A 20,401-nucleotide genomic window follows, 5' to 3' on the forward strand; every position below is an offset into this window, starting at 1 on the left:
ACAGGCGTTTGCCACCACACCTGACTAATTTTTTGTATTTTTAATAGAGATGGGGTTTCACCATCTTGGCCAGGTTGGTCTCTCAAACTCCAGACCTCAGGTGATCTGCCCACCTTGGCCTCCCAAAGTGCTGGGATTACAGGCGTGAGCCACTGTGCCCCGCCTCATTTCTTCATTTGTAAGGAATGTTTTCAGGCAGGAGTTAGAAGTTGGCAGAATAGTGATGAGAGGAACAAGCCCTATTAGAGCGTAAATTAAGACATGCGTTGTACAGTTTCTAGTTAGTTATGAATAAATTATTGATGCATGCAGAATTATACAGAGTAAACATTGTTTATTTTTGTCAGTTTTCTTGTACATATCCAAAAAGATTTGAATTTAACTGGTTTAGGAGAAAAAAGTTTTTAAATACCAAGAGCTGGTGTGTGCATAACATACACACCTAGATTGAAATACAGAACCTTGGCCAAGCATGGTGGCTCATGCCTATGATCCCAGCACTTTGGGAGGGGAGACTTACGGATTGCTTGAGCCTGGGAATTCAAGACCAACCTGGGTAACGTCGTGAAACCCTGTCTCTACAAAAAGTACAAAAATTATCTGGGCATGGTGGTGTGTGCCTGTAGTTCCAGCTATTTGGGAGGCTGAGGCGGGAGGACCTCTTGAGCCTGGGAAGCAGAGGTTGCAGTGAGCTGAGATCTTGCCATTGCACTCCAGTCTAGACAACAGAGTGAGACCCTGTCTTAAAAATAAATAAGTAAAATAAGTAAATAGGGAACCTCAAGTTATTGTTACGGTGTGCTGGATGGTTCATTGCCTCCTTAAATTAAAACAAGAAGTCTAATAGGAATTGATAGAACACTTTTTGCTCAGGCCAGATTGCAGTTGCACACTTTTCGCTCAGGCTCATTGCAGCCTCCACCTCCCAGGTTCAAGTAATTCTCTCCCCTCAGCCTCCTAAGTAGCTGGGACTACAGGTGCTCGCCACCATGCCCCGCTGATTTTTGTATTTTTAGTAGAGACCGGGTTTCACCATGTTGGCCAGGCTAGTCTCGAACTCCTGACCTGAAGTGATCCACCTGCCTCAGCCTCCCAAAGTGCTGAGATTACAGGTGTGAGCCACCACACCCAGCCAACACTTTTTCTTGTTGAAAGATATTCCTGAAAATAATGTATTAGTAAACGTGTTTTAGTCTGCATGTGTTATGTAGAGCTTTCTTTAATGATATCAAGAATTGACAAAAGAGATGAAATGTTTTTACTACTTTTAAAGTATTTTGAATTTTTTTCTTTCTTTCTTGTTTTTTAAGGTGGCTATCATCCAGTGAAAATTGGAGACCTCTTCAATGGCCGGTATCATGTTATTAGAAAGCTTGGATGGGGGCACTTCTCTACTGTCTGGCTGTGCTGGGATATGCAGTAAGTGTTCTTTGTCATTTGTGCATTTGTTTCCTGGAGTAGTTCAACATATGTGTTCTAAGAAGGTATGGCTGAGGATCACCACTGCTTTGTTGAGGTGTGTGAAGTGCTTAGCACAGGCCTGCCTCAGCTGACTAGATTCCTTTCTACCCCACTGCCTTAGTTTGAAGTTATTTGAAATCTTAAATTATTACTTGCTTCCAGCTTTATTTCAAAGTTAATTCACTGAAATTGTTTTACATTGGGATTATATTATTTTTCTAGTAATTCATCCATATCAGACAAACATAATGTATAGTACAGGCTTTTCAGTGTATAGGCTTTTCAAATCAGTCGTTTCTAACTTTTCAAAGCCATGACACATAGTAAGAAGCTTCATTGCTACTCCGCATATATATATATACACACACATGTATTTTGTGCGTGTGTGTGTGTGTGTTCTGAAACAAAAGTGTTAGAGGAGAGTGGTTTTCACTATTAGGTTGGTGAGTAATATTTGTGATAATTCTGATGTTTTTCTAGTCTTACTTTAATTAGGGAAAAAACAAAACAACAAAGCATAAAAGAGATTGTCTTGACCCATACAACTATTTCATGTGGCCCCACCGTTTGAAAAGTACTGTTTTAAAGGAAAGCTTATGTTTCTGTTTATTGGATAGATCTCATACAAGTTGAGTATCCCTTATCTGAAATGCTTTGAGACCAGAAGTGTTTTGGATTTTGGAATATTTGTGTGTATACACAATGACCTATCGTAGAGATGTGACCCAGATCTAAACACAAAATTCATTGTATTTCATACACACCGTATATACATAGCCTGAAGGCAGTTTTATACAACATTTTAAATAATCTTGTGCAACATACAAAGCTTTTACTGAGTTTTGATTGCAGTCAGAGTTGGAATTTTTACACTGTGGTGTCATGTCGACACACTCATAATGTTTTAGGTTTTGGGGCATTTTGGATTTTACATTTTCTGATTATGGATGCTCAACCTGAATACTAATGATTTCTTTCACCTATAATATAAATAGACTTTTTTTTTTTTTTTTTTAAGGGGGAAAAGATTTGTTGCAATGAAAGTTGTAAAAAGTGCCCAGCATTATACGGAGACAGCCTTGGATGAAATAAAATTGCTCAAATGTGTAAGTACTTTAAAAATGTGAATGATGTAAGAAATTTTAATGACTTAAAATTGTACAGAAAGGTTTTTCTGGGTAATACTAAATTAAAGTCAAGTTTGGTGGGCACAGTGGCTCATGCCTATAATCTCAGCACTTTGGGAGGCCAAGGCGAGCAGATCAGTTGAGGTCAAGAGTTCAAGACAAGCCTGGCAAACATGGTGAAACCCCATCTCTACTAAAAATACAAAAGAATAGCCAGGCATCGTGGTGGGTGTCTGTAATCTCAGCTACTTGGGAGGCTGAGGCATGAGTATCACTTGAACTTGGGAGGCAGAGGTTGCAGTGAGCTGAGATCGTACCACTGCACTCCAGACTGCGCTATAGAGCAAGACTCTGTCTCCAAATAAAAAATAAAAATAAAAATAAATCAAGTTTATTCTTTATAACTTTATGATGATTTTTTATTTTAAAACACACGTATTTAAACAGTATTGCTGTTATAATGAGAAAACGTGCTTTGTCTTAAACTCTGTGTTCTCGCATTCCTTTTTCTTGGCATAGGTTCGAGAAAGTGATCCCAGTGACCCAAACAAAGACATGGTGGTTCAGCTCATTGACGACTTCAAGATTTCAGGCATGAATGGGATACGTATCCTTTACTTCCTGATTTATTTATATTTTTACCTTCTAACAAATGAAAATATTTCAAGCTCCTATAATCGCTGTTTTGTGCTGCATCACCTTCAACATTAACTCTCTAGGAACGCTGTCAAGTATTATAAAGTGGTCCACCTAGGATGGTTTGCATGGCTTTTCGGGGTATTTGGTATAGTAGCATCTTAGAAACTTACTTTTAACACAACAACTTGACTTAATTTTGGTGTGGAATTAATGATCTTTTCCTGTTAATTGTGGTAAAAGTTTTTTTGTAGTGGTAAATAAAAGCATACATCAGCAACACTTCTTTGTGTTTTAAACTTTCAAAAACCAGTGCGCAAGGACAATCTGTGTGTGCCCCAGTGGCTGCAAAGCACCATGTGAGAATGGAGCATTGGTTAAGATAAAAGGAAAAGTGCTCTATAAATGTCCACATCCCAAGGTAGCACTTGACTGCTCTTAGTTCTGAATAGTACTAATAGTTGCCACATTCTGTTTCCAGAATTATGCAACTGAGCCTTTCAAGTAATTGTCCCCAGAAGCTCATCTTTCTGTCAGGTGCATATGGAAACATTTTGGTTTTCTTGATTTTATTCGCAGTTATCTATATTGCAAAAGTTTAGGAAAAGTAAAATGATGCATTTTCTGTACTTCTTGATATATCTGAGATAAGCCAGTGCTTGATAGAAAATACCTTTATTGTTTTTCTTTACAAACTTATTGGGATAAATTTCAAACATATATGAAGGAGAGAGTATACTGCAGTAAATTGTTGTAAATTTGTCCCTCAAGTTTAATAATTGTCCTGGTCTGGCCATAATTGATCCATCTATCTTTTTCTTGCTGAATTATTGTAGAGCAAATCCTAGAAGTCATGTCCTTTTACTTCTATGAATGTCTTTGTGAATCTTTGAAAAAATATGAACCTTTAAACATAACCATAAAACTCACCAAAGACATTAACAATTTCTTGATATCGCATCAGGTATCCTTGGTATTGGAGATTTCTTCATTCAGATTTCCTTGGTATTGCAAAAATGAATTTTTAAAGACATATTTGAATCATTTTTAACAATATTGTTTACTTCTAAGTCTGTATTCAGTTACTTTAGTTGTTCAGTTTAAGATTAATTTGTTCAATTTACATTTTTCTCTTTCTTGTTAGAATATGATACACAGAGTATTTGAATTATCATGACAGAAGTTAGTGACTCTTAATAGAGGAAAGTGTTTCTTGGTCAGCTATAAGTTTAGTTGTTTCTCATGTGTTTTAAAAAGGATGGCCTTAGGCCGGGTGCGGTGGCTCAAGCCTGTAATCCCAGCACTTTGGGAGGCCGAGACGGGTGGATCACGAGGTCAGGAGATCGAGACCATCCTGGTCTACACGGTGAAACCCCGTCTGTACTAAAAAATACAAAAAACTAGCCGGGCGAGATGGCGGGCGCCTGTAGTCGCAGCTACTCGGGAGGCTGAGGCAGGAGAATGGCGTAAACCTGGGAGGCGGAGCTTGCAGTGAGCCGAGATCGCGCCACTGCACTCCAGCCTGGGCGACACAGCGAGACTCCGTCTCAAAAAAAAAAAAAAAAAAAGGATGGCCTTAGTCCTAATGTGTCTGTTCCCTTCTGATGGGTTCTTGTCTCACTGACTTCAAGAATGAAGCCGCGGACCCCTCAGTGAGTGTTACAGCTCTTAAAGGTGGCGCATTCAGAGTTGTTTGTTCCTCCTGATGAGTTCGTGGTCTTGCTGACTTCAGGAATGAAGCCACAGACCCTCCCCGTGAGTGTTACAGCTGTTAAAGTTGGTGCAGACCCAAAGAGTGAGCATCAACAAGATTTTATTATGAAGAGCAAAAGAACAAAGCTTCCACAGTGTGGAAGGGGACCCGAGCGGGTTGCTGCTGCTGGTTTGGGTGGCCAGCTTTTATTCCCTCATTTGTCCCCACCAATGTCCTGCTGGTTGGTCCATTTTACAGAGCGCCAGTTGGTCCATTCTACAGAGTGCTGATTGGTGTGTTTACAATCCTTTAGCTAGACATGGAGTGCTGATTGGTGTGTTTTTACAGATTGCCGATTGGTGCGTTTACAATCCTTTAGACACAGAGCACTGATCTTGTGCGTTTTTACAGTGTGCTGATTGGTACATTTACAATCCTCTAGCAAGACACAGAGCACTGATGGGTGCGTTTTTACAGAGTGCTGACTGGTGCATTTACAATCCTTTAGCTAGACACAGAGCACTGATTGGTGCATTTACAGTCCAATAACTAGACAGAAAAGTTCTCCAAGTCTTCACTTGACCCAGGAAGTCCAGCTGGCTTCACCTGTCACTAATACTAGTTGTCTTTGGAAGTGTGTCTAGGAAGAAGACAAGCGAAGGTGTCTCTTGACTTTCCTTTCTTTTTTGAGAATATCAGTTTTGACCATGCTACTAAGTTATGTGGGTGCTTGTTGGTTTTGATGGGGACTCGGGGAAGTGAATTAGGATTGTAGAAAGGGTTGGCATGTTATCCTTATCCTTCCTCTACCTGAGGAGTTAGCAAAGGGTAGCTCCAGGGGGAAGTGACAGAGAGCAAAGTATCCCAAAACCTGTAGCTCAGAGAAGAAAGCAAAAATGAAGAGAAGAGATAATTCCTTCAGTTTCCTGAATACTTTTTCTGCATATGGGTGTTGGGTCCTCTGAGATAGCCCTTTGTGTGCCTGGGGTAGGCAGTACTTTCATTTTCCAAGGTTCAAGAAAATTGGACCACTTACTCAGAGGCACGTGACTGATGGGTGCTAGGTTGTGTCAATAGCTGTGGTCTTCTGGCTTCTCTAAGATTTTTTGCTCTTTATATCATGTTTGGAACAGATCCACCATTTTGATATTTTACTTTCACAAATATCAGAAGCCTAAGGATAAGGTTTTTTCCCAGATTTAAATTCCAGAATGACATCCAGTTTATGCATCTATGAAGTCATGATCAACTAGGGAAGCATTTCCTTCACACTATATATTTGAGAAGGTTTTTATACGAGGGAATGTCACCATGTTCATAGAAAAACTAGATTAAAAGATAAAAATAAAGAACATAAACTTGATTTCTCACATAAGTTTCATCAAGTTCAAGACACTTTTGTATATGATGATACCAGCCATTTAGTTGCTCCTCAAAGAACCAGGGGTCTTAGGAATTTAACCATGTCAGTGCAATTTTTTTTACATTATTAAGTGAAGAAAAATGGGTGCCCTTTTTAAGATTAGGAAACAAAAATGAGAAGTAGCCAAATAAGGATTATAAGGTGGATTTCTAATGAGTTTCCACTGAAACTCTAACAAAATTGCTCTCATTTGATGAGAGGAATGAACAGGAACATTTACATGGTGGAGAAGGACTCCCAATTGAAGTTTTCTCAGGTATTTTCCTGCTAAAACATTCGCTGACTTTCTCAAAAAACTCTCTTAATAAGCAGGTGTTATCATTCTTTGGTTCTCCATAGAGTCAACAAGCAACATGCCTCAGCATACCAAAAAACCATTGCAATGTCCTTTCCTCTTCACTAGTCCACTTGTGCTTTGACTGGACCACTGCCACCTCCTGGTAGTCATTGCTTTGATTGTGCTTTGTCTTCAGGATCATACTGTAGAACCATGTTTTATGTCCTGTTACAGTCCTTTGAAGAAATGCTTCAGGATCTTGATCCTACCTGTTAAAAATTTCCATTGAAAGCTCTGCTCTTGTCTTGATCTGGGAACAGTGGTTTTGGCACCCATTGAGTGGAAAGTTTGCTCAACTTCAATTTTCAATTAGAATTGCGTAAGTTGAACCAGTCATGATGTCTGTGGTGTTGACTGTTGTTTGCTCTGTCATCTGTCCTTTTCAATTAGGGTGCAAACTTTTTTTTTCTTGAGATGAAATTTTGCTCTTGTTGCCCAGGCTAGAGTGCAATGGTGCAATCTTGGCTCACCACGACCTCCGCCTCCCGGGTTCAAGAGATTCTCCTGCCTCAGCCTCCCCGAGTAGCTGGGATTACAGGCATGTGCCACTACACCTGGCTAATTTTGTATTTTTATTTTTATTTTTTTTAGAGAAGGAATTTCTCCATGTTGGTCAGGCTGGTCTCGAATTCCCGACCTCAGGTGATCTGCCCGCCTCAGCTTCCCAAAGTGCTGGGATTACAGGTGTGAGCCACCATGCCCAGCCGCAAACTTTTTCCACACAAATTGATGCGAATGGTCTGCCGCTGCAGGCTTCATCTTCAACATTATCTCATCCCTTCTTAAAACGGGTTATTGATTTGAAAACTGCCGATTTCTTTGGGATATTGTCCCCTTAAACTTACCACAAAGCATCAGTGATTTCACCCAAGCTTCATCATAACTTTAATGTTTGTTATTGCTTCGATTTTAGAATTCATGTTGCTCTGGTAGAAGCTTTTTTCAAACTGATATGTTATCTTGTGAGTGCCTCAAACTAGATCCTGTTCAGATATGTTAACAAACTAGTATGAGTTTATTTTGGTGCAAACATTTTTTGAAATCTATGCATAGTGTTTTCAAAATACACATTTTCCTTAAACTTCTTGAAAATCCCTTATATTTCTTTTAGAAATTCATCTTGAGTGTACTAGGAAGTACCAGTGGCTGCTAATGTTACCTCATCCTTTTTCTCCAGTTAATTTCTGCTAACTCCTGAGTATATTTTTCCCTTTAGATAGATAAATCGGTAAGTAGATAGCGGCAGAGCAGTCACTTCTTCTGTGTCCAACCTGCAGGGTCCTTCGTGGGACAGCTAACAGAACATTTCTTTGGAGAAACTACTTAATTTGTGGGTAAATAGAGGTTTTTGAAATATACATTCTAGTGGGTATTTTTACTCTGAAGCAAAATGCTAAGTAATCATCATAGTCCAGATGTGCCAGTGCTTTGAGAAGACTTAGGTTATGTTTTGGATGTCCTGGGCCTCGCCCTATGCCTGCTGCTAAATTTAGTCCTTAACTAATCTGACATTTTTGTAATGATCCTGGGAAACAGTAAGAAACTTCTGGCTTTAGATTATCTGCGCATAAATCTGTAGTGCTTACGTTCTTCAACAGGATAGAAAGATTTTTCTCTTTTTCACTAAAAATATTTAAAATAATACTGTTTTAATGTAGTATATTCAGTTATTATAGTTGATCAAATCAACTACTTTTTTGATTCTAAAGTCAACTGTAAGACTCCAGGAATGAACAAAATGTTCTCAAAAGGTTTCAGAGCCATTTGAAATCTTCCTGTACAAATGATATGAATATATAATGAAATTGGAGGTGTCATAGTTGTGAAGGCTGAAACACCTATTTTTTAAAAAAATTAAGCTGGGGCCAGGTGTGGTGGCTCATGCCTGTAATCCCAGCACTTTGGGAGGCCAAGGTGGGCAGATCACTTGAGGTCAGGAGTTTGAGACCAGCCTGGCTAACATGTTGAAACCCCGTTTCTACTAAAACTAGAAAAATCAACCAGGCGTGGTGGCACACACCTGTAATCCCAGCTATTCGGGAGGCCGAGGTAGGAGAATCACTTGAACCCAGGAGGTAGAGGTTGCAGTGAACTGAGATCGCGCCACTGCGCTCCAGCCTGGGTGACAGAACGAGACTGTGTCTCAAAAAAAAAATTAAGCTGGGCATGGTGGTTTTCACCTGTAGTACTGACTACTTGGGAAGCTAAGGCAAGAGAATTTACCTTTAGCCCAGGAGTTCTAGTCCAGCTAGCGCAACATAATGAGACCTTGTCTTTTTAAGAAAAGAAAATCCAGATTCCTGAGATGATGTTGTTATAGATTAAGTCTTAATACCATGTCTTAAATGGTTATCATACATTCTTAACACCTGCCTATAGTATTAAAATTGATCTAGTTGTATAATGTAAGGTATTATTAAAGGAAAAGATTAAATAGGTCTTAACTGTGTTTACTAAATGTTTATTTTATAATTTGTTTTAAGTAGCTTATCAAGTAGAAATTTAGGCAGGCAGTTAGGACACTTAAGATACTGAAGCTCTGTATTTGTTTCATGTCAGTTCCTAGGAGGTTTCAGTTTTGCCTGTTTCATGAGGCCGATTTCCAGGGAGTGTGCTGAGATGGATGAGAGTGCAGCTCAGTGTAGGCTTCAGTAGTGTGGCTCAGCCACCTGGCACTTTCTAAGTGCACTCTATACCTAGAAAGTGCCATGTCCTCATGCCTACAGTGGGGTTAATTACATTATTGCCTAAGGTTGTTTGGAGTACATGTGAAATAATATATGACACAGAGTAACTACACTTAGCCCTTTGTATCTGCGGGTTCCCCATTTATAGATTTAATAAACCTTGGATGAAAAATATTTGGGAAACACCAGTAAAAAGTAATAGAAATTAAGAAATAGAGTATAACAACTATTTACAGAGCATATACATTGTATTAGGTATTATAAGTAATCTAGACATGATTTAAAGTATATGGGCTGGGCGCGGTGGCTCACGCCTGTAATCCCAGCACTTTGGGAACCCAGGTTGGGCGGATCATGAAGTCAGGAGATCGAGACCATCCTGGCTAACACACTGAAACCCCGTCTCTACTAAAATTAAAAAAAATTAGCTGAGCGTCGTGGCGGGCACCTGTAGTTTCAGATACTCAGGAGACTCAGGCAGGAGAATGGCGTGAACCCAGGAGGCAGAGCTTGCAGTGAGCTGAGATCGTGCCACTGCGCTCCTGGGTGTACAGAGCAAGAGTCCGTCTCAAAAAAATAAAGTATATGGAAGGATGTGAATAGGTTATATGTATGCTACACCAGTTTACTGAAGAGACGAGCATGTGTGGATTTTGGTATCCGAGAGCAGTCCTAGAACCAGTTCCCTGAGACACTGGGAAACCACTGTGCTTAGTAATGTCAGTTCTTGTTATTTAAGTGAGACACAACATTTGCCCACTTTTGGTATTATTGATAGTGTTGATGTTGTATTTTATAAAGTAGTAAGTGCTTTGCAAGTGACACAATGATGCTGCTTTCTGTAACTGCCTCACTGCAAGCAGTGCATCCACAAACAATCCTTAACTGTGTCCCAGATGTCTGTATGGTCTTCGAAGTGCTTGGCCACCATCTCCTCAAGTGGATCATCAAATCCAACTATCAAGGCCTCCCAGTACGTTGTGTGAAGAGTATCATTCGACAGGTGAGGCTTTTGACGCAGTCCCTAGGCCCTAGTACCTAATTGGCTAGGCTTTCAACATGATTGCTGTTTACGAATATGTATATATATTACATATGTATCAGTGCATAACATTTTGAACTGTTATTAAGTCAATATTTAATGACATTTTTTGTTGTGAAGGGAGCAATATGTAATTGTCAGGCATGTTTTTGCATGTCATTTTTTTTTTAAGGTATGTGACATGGTACAATCAAATTGTTTTTGTTCAATATCTTTACTAAAAAAATCCCACTTAGTTCATTAGGAAGTAATTTAGAAGAAATAACTTACTGGGTTTATTTACTAAGTATCCTTGGGTGGAGAGTAAGTAATAGATAATTGAAGAGTTGTGTACAAAGTTTCAGTTATAAGGTGGTTAAATTCTGGGGATCTAATAGCGTGATGACTATAGTTACCATTATTGTATACTTGGAATTTGTTAACAGAGTAGATCTTGAATGTTCTCATCATGTACACACACACACGAGTCTATATTATTGTCATACTGGATTAGGTTAATTAGCTGTTTGTGGTAATTTCACAGTGTACACGTATTTCAAGACATGTACACTACTAATATATTCAGTTTTTATTGTCAGTTGTACCTCAGTAAAGCTGGGGAAAAAAACGGAAATGTTTAACTCATGTAGAAATAACTGTATTAGATGTGTGTTTTGTTCAGTTACCCTGCCAGAAGAAAACCCTCAAGTAGGGTCAGGCTTAGAGATGATGCTCTAGTAAACATCTGTAGAATGAAAGTATGCATGGATGGAAGAATTCCTCCTAATTAGCAGTGTTTGCCCATTCCAGTTTTCTGCATGGAATCAGTATGTATTCTACTTATTGCCCATAAAAATTTTGAAGTTTAAATTTGTGTAGTAAAAGCATCTTTGATATTTCTGTTGAATTTGTGTACAGATAACTTTGTTTAGTCTGCCTGTATGTTCATCTCTTCACTTTTTCCTTTTGTACGGACTTTTTTTTTTTTGGAGAGGGAGTCTCGCTCTGTCACCCAGCCTGGAGTGCAGTGGTGCGATCTCAGCTCACTGCAGCCTCCTGAGTAGCTGGGGCTATAGGCGCCTGCCAGCACACCCAGCTAATTTTTATAGTTTTAGTAGAGACAGGGTTTCACCATGTTGCCCAGGGTGGTCTCAAACTCCGGAGCTCAGGCAATCTGCCTGCCTCTGCCTTCCAAAGTGCTGGGATTACAGGCATGAACCACTGCGCCCAGCCTTGTACGGAAAATTGGCAGCTTATTCTGTAACACCACCGATGTTACTTGAGAAGAGGGCTGGAGAGAGAAAAGTTCACTACAGTGTCTTCTATGTCAGTTGGATTGAGGTGCTTCTATGTAGTATTATGCTAGGTATACATGTGGGCCTAGATTTGTGGCTAACTTGTGTTTAGTACTGAATCTCTTTGCCCTTAGCTTTCAAATAGTAGCATTTTTATTCATTATTTCGACAGGCTAATATCTCAAATGAACAACTTTAATGTAGAAGAGGTTGTGTGGTGAGGGTAGAAATTAGTATGTTAACTGGAATTATTTGATCCCCAGATAAGACTACTGTATTATTTGTAACATTTAGCAGCAACTCTAAACTCTTTAAAGAAACCAAACAAACAAAACTTTTGTTGTTTGTTTAAATTGTTAAAACTTGGGAAGAATCTCCTAATTATTTTTAATAAATCTTGAAAATATTAAAGGAATTACATATTCTAGCAAATACTGAATACTTTCAGAAATAGCTGCCTGCATGTATTTCCCGCAGGCTCCATCATATCCCAGAACCTCGTGCTTTCAGAGGGGCCTGCTGTTGCCTTAAGTGACTGACCACACCACCACCCTTTAGGCTTAGTGTGTAAGAAGGTGAATTTGTCCAGGCGTGGTGGCTCACACCTGTAATCCCAGCACTTTGGGAGGCCGAGGCGGGCGGATCATGGAGTCCTGGCCAGTATGGTGAAACCCCGTCTCTACTGAAAACAGAAAAATTAGCCAGGCATGGTGGCACGCACCTGTAATCCCAGCTACTCAGCAGGCTGAGGCAGGAGAGTTGCTTGAACCTGGGAGGTGGAGGTTGCAGTGAGCTGAGATCATGCCACTGCACTCCAGCCTGGGCAACAGAGCAAGACTCCATCTCAAAAAAAACAAAAATGGTGAATTCACAGATAAACCATTGATGTTTATTTTATCTTCCAGAGAAGAAAAACAAAATCTAGCCTTAGTAAGTTGAAAGAGTCTGTAAGTTGAAAGACGAAAATCTGAGGTTCAGTGGAACCTCAGTGCATCCTTGTTGAATGAACCGAAGATTAAATAAGTTAACGTGTGTTCTTCATTTGGTTTTTGTTTTTCGAGACAGGGTCTTGCTCTGTTACCCAGGCTGGAGTGCAGTGGTCAATCACAGCTCACTGCAGCCTCGACCTCCTGAGCTCAAGTGATCCTCCCACCTCAGCCTCCCTAGTAGCTGGGACTGCAGGCATGCACCACCATGCCAGCTAATTTTTATTTTTTTTGTAGAGATGGGGTCTCACTGTATTGCTCAGGCTGGTCTCTTGAGGCCACTCCTGGACTCAAGCAGTCTTCCCACCTCAGCCTCCCAAAGTTGCTAGGATTATACCACACCTGGCCAATGCATGTGTTATCCTCACTGAAATTCATGTACCCTGTTTTTTGTGGAAATTTAGAAAGAGCTCTTGTATTATTTCTTCAGTTCAGAAAAATTCATGCTGAAAATTTGATCCTGTAATGTGGTCTGCACTTTGTTCTTATATGCAGTGTTAATGGGATTTGGTTTGGTTTTGTGTGTGTGGATCCATCTTTTTTTTTTTTTTTTTTTTTGGAGACGGAGTCTCGCTCTGTCGCCCAGGCTGAAGTGCAGTGGCCAGATCTCAGCTCACTGCAAGCTCCGCCTCCCGGGTTTACGCCATTCTCCCCCCTCAGCCTCCCGAGTAGCTGGGACTACAGGCGCCCCCCACCTCGCCCGGCTAGTTTTTTGTATTTTTAGTAGAGACGGGGTTTCACCGTGTTCGCCAGGATGGTCTCGATCTCCTGACCTCGTGATCCGCCCGTCTCGGCCTCCCAAAGTGCTGGGATTACAGGCTTGAGCCACCGCGCCCAGCCGATCCATCTTTATTTAAGAAAAATATTATCATGGAATCTGGATTTTTTTTTCCCCTAAGCTTACGCAGAACTTTCAGTGTAGTAAGTTGTTCGAGAAATTACATATCCCAGTTAATAATCTACACTTACCTGAGGTTTCCCTTCACCCCCTTTGATTCAGCCTGTGTTTTCAGTGTTTCTTTCTCCGGGGTGGTGCCAGGAAGATTTGTTATTGCAGACTGACACAGTTACATCATTTCCCAGAACAAGCCAGAGCAGACCAATTTTCTTAGTATTTTCTTAGTATCCTTTCACTGTAGACCTTCTTCTTAAGAGTCAGGGGGCCGGGCGTGGTGGCTCAAGCCTGTAATCCCAGCACTTTGGGAGGCTGAGACGGGCAGATCACGAGGTCAGGAGATCGAGACCATCCTGGCTAACACTGTGAAACCCCGTCTCTACTAAAAAAAAATACAAAAAACTAGCCGGGCGAGGTGGCGGGCGCCTGTAGTCCCAGCTACTCGGGAGGCTGAGGCAGGAGAATGGCGTGAACCCGGGAGGCAGAGCTTGCAGTGAGCTGAGATCCGGCCACTGCACTCCAGCCCGGGCGACAGAGCGAGACTCCGTCTCAAAAAAAAAAAAAAAAGTCAGGGATAGCTGACCAGGTTCCAGTCATTACCTTTACTCTATCACTTGTTGTGCTTCTCCAGGAACCCACCTGTTGAACTCTACTTTGCCATGTCTTTTTCTCTTAATGTTCTTTGTATTTCGTTTGCTCTCCTCCTTAGTTCAGGGCCTTGTCACCTCCAACCAGGACCTTTTCACAGGCTTCTCTTGGCTCTCTGTACATACAGCCCGTCCAATTCCTAGTCCCTGTTACGGTTTATTCTCCTTTGTGTTGCAAGTAAAACCTTGCTTTAATGACTCATATTCCCATTTAGAATTCTTTAGTGGCTTCCCATTGCCTGCTTGCTAAAGCTTTATGTTCTTGGCCTTCATGAAGCAATATATGGAGTTATTAAGAGCTTGGGTTTGGAATCAAATATACTCTAATTTCACCAAAGGGCTTTGGCCAAGTTCCCTAACTTCTGCAAACCACAATTTCATCATCAATAAAAGTGGTAAAAATAATGATACCAGCCAGGCATGGTGGCTCATCCCTGTAATCCCAGCACTTTGGAAGGTGGAAGTGGGAGGATTGCTTGAGACCAGGAGTTCAAGACCAACCTGGGCAACATTGCAAGACCCTGTCTCTACAAAACAAAATTTAAAAATTAGCCGGGTATGATGGCATGCACCTGTGGTCCCAGCTACTTGGGAGGCTGAGGTCGGAGGATCACTTGAGCCCAAGTGGTCAAGGCTGCAGTGAGCCGTGATGGTGCTACTGCACTCTAGCCTGTGTGACAGAACAAGACTGTCTCTTTAAAAACAAAAATAGTACCTTCCTCATTAGTTTATTGTAAAGATGTAATGAGAGATAGTACTGCTAGTAGTAGCAAATAGTTAACTTGGTGCTTACTATGTGCCAGGTATAATTTGAGTACTTTACATAGTTGAGTTCCTCACAGTAACCCTGTGAAATGGATGTTATTACTTTCCTGATTTCATCAAGTGGAAACAGAAGTCCAGAGAGGTTAAGTAACTTGCCCCTAGTTAGGAAGTCACTTAAAAAGTGCTGAGTGGTGGAGCAGGAATTCAAACCCAGATAGTCTGGCTTCAGAGCTCATGGATTTACCATTTTGGCTGTTATATAATGAGTTTTATGTAATAAACTTATTGTGAGCCTGTAGTAAGTTTGGAAATGCACTGGGCCTATGTCCGATAGAAGTTAAGTCACTTTTCTTTCTGGGAACCTGTTTAAGATCTAATGTCATCTGGTGTCAGCCTATATTTCCCCTTGCAGACAAAAAGTGATGTCCCTCAGGTACCCTATTTCCCTCTGGAATCTACCAGCTTACATTTTTTGTGAGTATTTAAAGATGTCCCAAACATTTGTAATGTGCAGATTTACCAGAATTTTTATTTGTAAATGTTTACTGGTTTTATTTTGTAGGTAGTTACAGAAAGTACTTAATGATAATCATCTTGACCCCTAAATGGCACCTTGCCATTTTTTATCTCCACGTCTTTGATCATTTCTTTTGTCCTGGGCTGCCAGAAATGCCATCCTTGTCTACCCACATTTTTAAGACTCAGCCAGAATCCCACCATTGTGACAAAGGCTTCTCACAGTACCCAGTCAAGAGGGGCATATGCCTTCCCTCCTTGAAATACCTTCAGCTCACATTTGGTCCCATAACTACTTGTAGGCCACATGTCAACCCTAGCTCTACTGACACTTCAGACAAGATAATTTTAATTGTGGGAGACTTTCCTGTGCATTGTAGGATGTTTAGCAGCATCCCTGGCATCTACCCTTCAGATGCCAGTATCAGCTATCACCATCCCTGGTTGTGGCAATTAAAAATATCTCTGAACTTTGCCAGTTGTCCTCTCATTGAGAACCACTGGGATAAGAGAAAGTATAAGGTGTATGTGCTTTGGTGACAGACTTAGCATCGTAGCTTTGGCACTTCAATCTTGTACTCCTGATCAAGTTACTTAGCCTCTGTGAGCCTGTTTCCTCATTTGTAAACTCAAAATAGTAATGCAGAATTTGTGGTTTGATTGTGGAGATTAAGAATAAGGGGGCCGGGTGTGGTGGCTCATGCCTGTAATCCCTGCACTTTGGGAGGCTGAGGGGGTGGATCACCTGTGGTCAGGAGTTCAAGACCGCCTGGCCAACATGGTGAAACCTTGTCTCTACTAAAATTATAAAAAATTAGCTGGGAGTGGTGGCATGTACCTGTAGTTCCAGCTACTTGGGAGGCTGAGGCAAGAGAATCGCTTGAACATTGGAGGTGGAGGCTGCAGTGAGCCGAGATCGTGCCATTGCACTCCAGCCTGGGCCACAATAGCGAAATTCTGTCTCAAAACAAGCAGACAAACAAGAATAAGGATGGACCAGGTGCAGTGTCTCATGCCTGTAATCCCAGCACTTTGGGAGGCCAAGGCAGGCAGATCATGAGGTAAGGAGTTCTAGACCAGCCTGACCGATATGGTGAAACCCCATCTCTACTAAAAATACAAAAATTAGCTGGGTTTGGTGGCATGTACCTGTAGTCCCAGCTACTTGGGAGGCTGAGGCAGGAGAATCACTTGAACCCAGGAGGTGGAGGTTGCAGTGAGCTAAGGTTGCACCACTGCACTCCAGCCTAAGTAACACAGTGAGAAGCTGTCTCAAAAAAAAAAAAAAAAGTAAGTGTGGACTTCTAAAGCATCCATCATAGTAACACAAAGTAGCCATCTTGTCTCCTAAACTCCAGGATCATGTATTGTGAGTTTCACATCTCTTTGTGTCTTCCTTTATATATTAAGTGGCCAAGAAGTATCTTGGTTAATTGTCTTTCCTTAAATGAAGGAAAAAGCATGTTTCCCTTACTCTTTAGAAAATGGCTGATCTTTCTGTGATTTAAAGGGCTGACAGATAAATACTACCACTTGTTTATTTTTCAAAAGTAATGATGGAATTTGATCAATTGCTTTTTCTGGGTTTTCTATACGCTATTGTCGATCCTCTGATCAGTTCTTAGCTGTCCCCATGTAGCCATGGTGACTGGGCTATGGCAGAAGGAGGCCATCCTGGCGGCTTCTGGTGATGACCCTAGAGTGCCATGTGCAGCCCACTCCCAGGCCTGTCTGGTGGCTGCTTCTCTGGCCTTACCCATGGAGTCTTGTGACTGTTTGTGCACCTTCCTATTTTTTTTAAGTCACTGTATTGAGGTCTATTTTATGTCCACCTCTTCCTTTTTTTTTCTAACACTGCAAAAAGAAATGTTTGTGTTGTCATTATTTGTAGTACATTAAAAGATAGACCTCGGGTGATGGTTTCTTTAAAATTCTTTGGCACTCTTTAAAAGTGGCTTTGACTTTCTTGTGTAATTGAAAAGGTAGCTGGGGTTTTACTTAAAGAGATTATGGTTTAGTTCATTGCTCTTTACAGAAACCTTGTAAGAACATGGCTGCTTGCCATTAGTTAAATGAAGCTTGCCAAGGGCAAGGCTTGCATTTTGGTGATTTTGCTACATTGGTGAAAAAACTAGCAATTATAGCTGTAGCCCAGGATTTTAAAATTATATTATTACTCTTTCTGTTATCATGATTATAACTAGCACTTACTGTGTTCTTTCGGGCACTGATTGTTTTAAGTTCTTTATTTGTATCATGATATTTAGTCCTCACCACGACCTTATGAGGCCAGTGGTGTTACTATCTTCACTCTACCTAAGATGTTGCACAGTGGGGATACAAATCTTCCTCAGAGTCCCATAGTTATTGTGGTGGATCCAGGATTTGAATCCAGATGGTGTAGTTCCAGAATCCATGCTCTTAACTGCAGGGTAGTGTAAAATGTCCTACATAGAAAGATTGAGATGATTTTAAATTGTAATATGTCAGTGAAAAGTATGCATTTTTGTTTCTGTGGTAAATGGTTTCCTTGTGCCTTAATAGTAGAGCTAGTAATCATATTGTTTAAAAGTACAGCCATTAGGCCAGGCGCGGTGGCTCATGCCTGTAATCCCAGCACTTTGGGAGGACAAGGCGGGCGGACTGCCTGAGCTCAAGAGTTCGAGACCAGCCAGGGCAACACAGTGAAACCCTGTCTCTACTAAAACTTAGCCGGGCGTGGCAGCGTGCGCCTGTAGTCCCAGCTACTTGAGAGGCTGAGGCAGGAATTGCTTGAACCCAGGATGCGGAGGTTGCAGTGAGCTGAGATTGTGTCACTGCTGTTCTTCAGCCTGGGCGACAGAGAGACTCTGTCTCCAAACAAACAAAAAAAGTACAGCTATTAGATTTTGTGAAGTAGCTATTATAATATGTAACCAGATGAGACCTTTAAAACCCAGTATTTTCCCAGACCTCTCCCTTTGGGGTGCAACCTTCGAGTATGCCAAGATTCACGGCGGTGCCCCGCAGGTCCTCCCACCGGTATCATGTATCATTGGCTGATTTTGTCTATACTTAGTATTTATTTACCATTTTAATTCTTTCAGTGGCCCTGTTTATCAGCAAATTTTATTATGATTGAACCAGTATTGTTCAAGTTCAGACCAGAAGCTTTCATGTCAATTTGGTAAACATTTTTATATTACTGGGTTTGTTCAGCATGGTAGTGCACATGATGCTGTATTGACTTGGAATTTCTCCTCAGGATGTTGAGCCCTCGACTCAGGAAATATGGTGAGGTGGCTCTGTTTCAAGGGACTAAGCTGCTTTCCTGACCCATTGCTTTGTGCAGTCCCAGTGCTGGACACAGCAGCTTTAACTTTCTGATGACATTCAGAAGTACAGCTGCTGGATTTTCTCATTAATTCTCACCAGTTAGACATAGAAAGAAAAAGGAGCAGAGGATATTTCAGGACAATGTGAGTAAGGATGCCGTCCCCTGGATTTTTGGTTTGAGCATGTCTCTGGCTCTTTTCCTCTTTTATTGTAACAGTATTTCCAAGCTCCTCCGTTGAGTTTAACATCTTGGTTTTCACAGGCAGTTGGTGGGACCTGCCTTGTCTGTTTTACTCTGGAAGGGAAATCTAGTGGAAGCCTCAGCGTTTCCAGCAGGAAACTTCTAGGCTTGCAGAGAGCCCCTCCACACCCACAAGTAATTAATATCCTCATTGAAAAACTCTTACTTGGGATCGCCTCCTTCCTCTGCCAGCCCATCTTTCTGCCCACTTGGGTTTCTCTGGGTGCTTCATTAGGTTCTGTTACCCACAGAGTAGGAGGAGACAGTCTCCCTGCCCTGTGTCCTTTGTTCAGGTGTGGGAGGAAGAAAGTCCCCCACTTATCACCAGTAGCGGAGCATAATTCGGAAAGTTGCTCTCATTCTATTTCTTTTTACAGTTCAGAATTTTGGGGGAAGCTTTGCTCTCTGGGCTGTGAGCAAGGCCAGGGAGACAGTCTTTAGAGGAGTTTCCACATTATGCTTGACTCTTCCCGCACTTACCTACAAGATTACAGGACCTATTTCAATCAAGTTGTGGTGGAGAGGAGCAGATTTGTGTTGTGAAGATCAGTAATAGATGGTATTTGACACAGATGTTGATGTACAGAAAGAAAGCTTTGAGACCATTTTTACCAAGCCCCTTATTTTGAAGATGAATTTGAGATTCAGGGAAAAGAAGGAACCTTCTCTGAGCCTGCAGCTAGTTAATTTGGAACAGGACTTGGGGCTTCTAGTTCCCAGCCCTAGATTTGGCCTTCTTTTCTGCACTGCTGCTGAAGTTAAAGTGTGACTTTACCCAGAGAAACCTGGCACTTGTTCCTCATGTGTGTGAACTGGCTTCCTGAGTGGGATGATGGAGAGTCATGTCCCTGGCCCATCTGGGCTTAGGTTGATCTCAGCTTCCCTGGCAGCCAAAGGATCGCTGCTGCCTCCTGCTGGCACCAAGTATTAAGGTTTCTTGTTTATTTTTGAGATGGAGTCTCGCTGTATCGCCCAGGCTGGAGTGCAGTGGCGCGATCTCGGTTCACGGCAACCTCTGCCTCCTGGGTTTGAGTGATTCTTGTGCCTCAGATTCCTGAAGAGCTGGGTTTACAGGCATGCGCCACCACACCCAGCTAATTTTTGTATTTTTAGTACAGACCGGGTTTCATCATGTTGGCCAGGATGGACTGGATCTCCTGACCTTGTGATCTGCCCATTTCGGCCTCCCAAAGTGCTGAGATTACAGACATGAGTCACTGTGCCCAGCCGTATTAAGGTTTTTAGGCAAGAAAGATGAACATACTGTGATTTGACAAGTAAAAGCAACAGAGGGAAGAATTAGTAAAGACTTAACTCTGTCAGATTTTGCAAGGGGAGATCTATCCTTGGGGATGA

The 20,401-nt window shown here is 41.4% G+C and overlaps 1 protein-coding gene across 15 annotated transcripts in view; it reads left to right on the forward strand.

Annotated features, from left to right (window-relative positions):
- The window catches only part of SRPK2 (SRSF protein kinase 2), a 290,037-nt gene that overhangs the window by 231,079 nt on the left and 38,557 nt on the right, over positions 1 to 20,401 (forward strand). For all 15 annotated transcript variants that reach the window (XM_033193842.1, XM_033193847.1, XM_033193846.1 and 12 more), the window contains 4 exons: positions 1,311 to 1,419; positions 2,480 to 2,567; positions 3,108 to 3,195; positions 10,261 to 10,367. In XM_033193842.1, coding sequence (XP_033049733.1) covers positions 1,311 to 1,419; positions 2,480 to 2,567; positions 3,108 to 3,195; positions 10,261 to 10,367 — 392 coding nt within the window. The remainder of the gene's footprint in view (positions 1 to 1,310; positions 1,420 to 2,479; positions 2,568 to 3,107; positions 3,196 to 10,260; positions 10,368 to 20,401) is intronic.

This window comes from Trachypithecus francoisi, unplaced genomic scaffold (assembly GCF_009764315.1).
Source record: "Trachypithecus francoisi isolate TF-2019V2 unplaced genomic scaffold, Tfra_2.0 Lachesis_group4, whole genome shotgun sequence".
Taxonomy (NCBI): domain Eukaryota; kingdom Metazoa; phylum Chordata; class Mammalia; order Primates; family Cercopithecidae; genus Trachypithecus; species Trachypithecus francoisi.